The sequence below is a fragment of the Pseudomyrmex gracilis genome, unplaced genomic scaffold (assembly GCF_002006095.1).
Source record: "Pseudomyrmex gracilis isolate BER0280 unplaced genomic scaffold, ASM200609v1 scaffold_622, whole genome shotgun sequence".
NCBI lineage: Eukaryota > Metazoa > Arthropoda > Insecta > Hymenoptera > Formicidae > Pseudomyrmex > Pseudomyrmex gracilis.
The window spans coordinates 53,466-57,591 of NW_018021206.1; the positions used below are offsets into that span (position 1 = coordinate 53,466).

At 40.8% G+C, this 4,126-nt stretch overlaps 1 protein-coding gene across 1 annotated transcript; it reads right to left on the bottom strand.

Moving 5' to 3' along the window:
* Positions 1-1,807: 1,807 nt before the first annotated feature.
* Positions 1,808-3,043, bottom strand: LOC109861181. Its single transcript, XM_020440724.1, has one exon. The coding sequence runs from the start codon at positions 3,041-3,043 to the stop codon at positions 1,808-1,810; it is 1,236 nt and encodes a 411-aa protein (XP_020296313.1).
* Positions 3,044-4,126: the final 1,083 nt, after the last annotated feature.

Here is a 4,126-nt window from a genome sequence, read left to right on the forward strand (position 1 = left end):
CCTGGATTACGGGTTTCATGCCGTTATGGCAGGCAAAAAAAAAGATTATATATGGGTTTCGAGCTCAGATTATGGTGTTTTTTGAGGTTATGGCGGAACTCCGACCCGATGGGGTTTAATGGACCTCGGATTCGGATTCAGCGACCTCAAAAACATATAATAAACATGGTCTGATCCCCAGGCCAAAGAAATTTTTTTTTTTTGTGTGGCTGTGTAATTATTATGTAGACAATAAGTAACAATACAATTTTTTCTTTTAACTATTTTATACTATAAACTACCTAATAATAATAACGTAAAACAAATACAATACTCATATAATTTTATTCTTTTTTATCATTTATTAAAACTTGTTACAACAAAAAATTTATACCTTATGAAGTGCAACAAACACTGCGCTTTCATACATAAAGACAAATAATATAAATAACAATATAAATAACAATGTAAATCACAGTAAAAATAACAATATAAATGTGCAAACAATAAATTAGAAAATGTATAAAAAATAAAGAAATATGTAAAATTAACATATGTATCTTATATATAAAGAACAATGAGCAAATATTTAAGCGTATCGCCATATTCACAGAAGTTTTATAATAACTTTTTTTAATCTCCTAACTAGTTGAACATACTTTACATTTAATCGATTATTAATACGCATCTTCTTTTTGTTCTTTAACAAATTCTGTATTCACTGTCCGATATTCACTGTCAATACTACAAATCTATACTTTACGTCACGTGTGCTATAGATTTCCAGTGCCGGCAATAAAGATCGAAACGCAGCTCATGTAAGTACGAGAGAAAGAAAGAAGGAGGAAGAGAGAAGAAACATACGAGTCATGCACGAGAAACAGGCTAGCAACTAGGCACGCTTCTCGCGACTGGCAGTGTTAGCTATAGCTATCGCTACAGCGAAAAAAAGAGAGCGGTTATGTATGTCCGTCTCCTTCTACTGCTCGAAGTTGGCCAAAGCGCCGAGCACACACGTACACGGCTGTTCGACTATGTGCCTATCCCCTCCACTTGCTGCTGCATGCTGCAAAGTACAAAACTGGCATCTCTGGTTACCGTCAACGTGCCGAATTCGAATGGAATAAATTTACCAAACTGATCTCTTATATCTATTTCTATCACGCGGAAATTTGTTTTACGAAGCAGAATATAATTTCCAGACGAGTAATGTTTCACCTGATTAGAACCGTACTTATTTGTGGTATTGTTAGTAACTATTTGAAGAAGCGGTGTTAGCGTATCTCCGGTTATGTATGGCTCGCAAATGTCGCAATAAACAAATAACTTCGGGGATAGCACGAGCCAAGCTGATTGGTTCAAAACTATCGACATCGGCATCTCTGTCTACTACGAAAGGTGTATTAACAGAAAATGTTTCAAATCCGAGTATACGACGCAATTTGTCGCTAAGCTTTACACTATGAATTTGATTGCATTTGTCTTCTTTACATGTAAGCGATATAGAAACTTTATTACCATATAGAGGATTCAGCGACCATGTAATATGTGATTTTTCTTGAGAGCACGAATAATTTATAGCTTCTATAAGATCAGCTTCTGAAGAATAAATTCCCGAAAAAATTGAAATGTTAACTGACAAAATATCGCCGTTAGGAAAGGTATTCGCGAGCGTTATCAGAGCTTCATCTTCGCGTAAATGTAAAAAACTAGAAGGAAACTGAATCTCTCGCTGAGAGCAACTTCCCATTTTCCCTGCAAATCTATACGGCGAGGTAATTCCGTGGTAAAACACAAAGTGGTGTTGTGCGGGAAGTAAAGCATACTGCTATTGCTCGGGAGAACTACGAAAAAATGTTTCTCCATTGTCATCATCATTGTCGCCATCATTGTCGTCGCCTTGTGCAAGCGTTGTTAACCTCGAAGCCGGAATCCACGAGTCGAATTTAGACGGATAACCTTGCCAACTGACTAGCAGTTGCCTATTACGTCCCCGACCTTTGCTCTTTATGACCCGATCAACGATGAAAGTTTCTTCTTGTAAGTTTTTAACAACAGGAGCCAGTTCTTGCTCGTAGAAAATTCCGTCTATAACTTCATCCGCTAAATCACTCAGCTCGTAAACGCGCGGATCTCGCCACTCGAGAACACGATGAATTCGAAATATCTCTTCGCTCCACTTGGCCTTGTATCTCTTCTCAAAGGCGGCTTTTGCTCTACTAACACGTACGAGATCGTCGACGGAGTATTTAGCTGCTTTCGCTTGCTGTTTTTTCCAGCGATGCCACGTGTTTTTGCGCGCAATATTCGCGTTTTCCACCGTAACATCCGCGGGTTTCATGCGTATGGAAGAGTGCGGCGTATGGTTGTACGCGTGCACAATATCCTGCAAGACATCGAGGTAACGTTTCATGTTTTTGTGCGTGAAGTAGCGCCACATGCGCTCTTTTAGCGTTCTATTGAAACGCTCGATCACGGCTGCTTTAACGTCGGGATTACGCGCCACACGGAAACAAATTCCTTTTTCCTTGAGAAATTTTTGCAGCGGATGTGCGATAAATTTTTTACCTTTGTCAGTTTGCAGATATACGGGTCTTTGTCTGCCACTTCTCGAGAGCATGCGTTGAAACGCACGAAGGACTTGAGCAGTTGTTTTGTCTCGCAACAGTTCCACCCACGCGAATTTGCTGAGCACGTCGATAACTGTCAGTAGATAGCAATATCCGTCGTTATAGCTTCGCAAATTTCGCAATTCTATCAAATCAGCCTCCCAGTGATCGTCGACATTCGTCACGTTGTAATGCAGTCGGGGAAACTTTTGTTGCACGGGACGATGTAGCGTGTAAGCATCTTGCGAACAAAGCCAGCAAACAACGTCTTTGCGCGAGTAATTCGGTTTAGCGGCTCGCGACAAATTTCCCGACGACGAGTAACCAGCGTAATGCGCGGGATTAGAATGCAACTTGTCAAGCGTTTCGTTTACATTTCGTCCCACGTGAGCAGCCGTCTCGGAATTCCGATTCGTATCTTTTTCTTGTTCTTGTCGGTGACGCGGTAATCCCATCCTTCTTCTTCTTCTTCGGCTTCTTGTTCAATGCTATGCGGAGATTTGCGCTTTGTTTTTTTTCCTTCTTTTCGCAAAAAGCGTAAATATTAAGGATTTCCTACGTACTGAGGAGGCATGTTTATGTCGCAAAGTAAATAAGCGAAATGAATGGCCCCAATTATTCCAGCGGTTTTTCTTTCTCACATTACATCGTTTACGAGTTTCACAATATTCGCTCCCACCAATTTTGGACTCTTGGTCACGACGCCGCGTTTGTTCCATGTGATCTTGACAGGAACAGCCGTTTCGATCAGATGATTCAAAAGCATTCGCGCTTTGGGGCGGTAACTTTTTGGAATTGTTTCCATTATGTTTGTTATAGTTTTTCGTTCGCGAAAGCTCGTTGCGCTGCAGTTGTTAAATGAAATATCTGCAAACAATACATTTTTCTTCGGAGTTGACTGATTAATCTGTTGATATTGATTATTATTATTATTGTGTCGCAAGGGTGTTGAATAATGTTCTGGTAAAACAAAGGATGTTTGAGGCAAAGCGTCCATTGGTTCTTCCGCGTCGAGAAATAGTTTTCTCATTTCCTCGTCCTCCTCTTCCTCTTCCCCCTCTCCGCCAGTCACAGCAGTTGTTTTCGCCATGGATGGATCTTCTTCCTTGCGAGAACGCTTTCTCGCTTTTTGGATAAAATATAGATATCGACGAAGTACTTCGCTGTACAATTTCCATTTTTCACCTTCATCAACAAGGGAATCGAGAATACGTCTCATCTCCGCGTCGAGACGCGAGAGCACGGTTCCGGAAGTGCGTGTGGTAGTAGCGGTGTTTTCTTCCGCCATTCGTTGTTGCATTCTTTCAAGATTATCCGTGGAAATCAGCACCATTTTTTTTTAGCCCGTTCCATGATTACTCAATAATTCGAGATAATAAAGCTGCGAGTATGGTCCCAATGATGTATGGCAAAAAGCCTCCTTGTTGCACCAGCAGCTTTCTCTTGCACCTCCAAGTACTTTTTTCGCGATACGTCGAAGCACCGTTTTGTATCGGATTAAGCGGTTCTTCTCTTTTTTTTCGAGCGGTACGTTACCT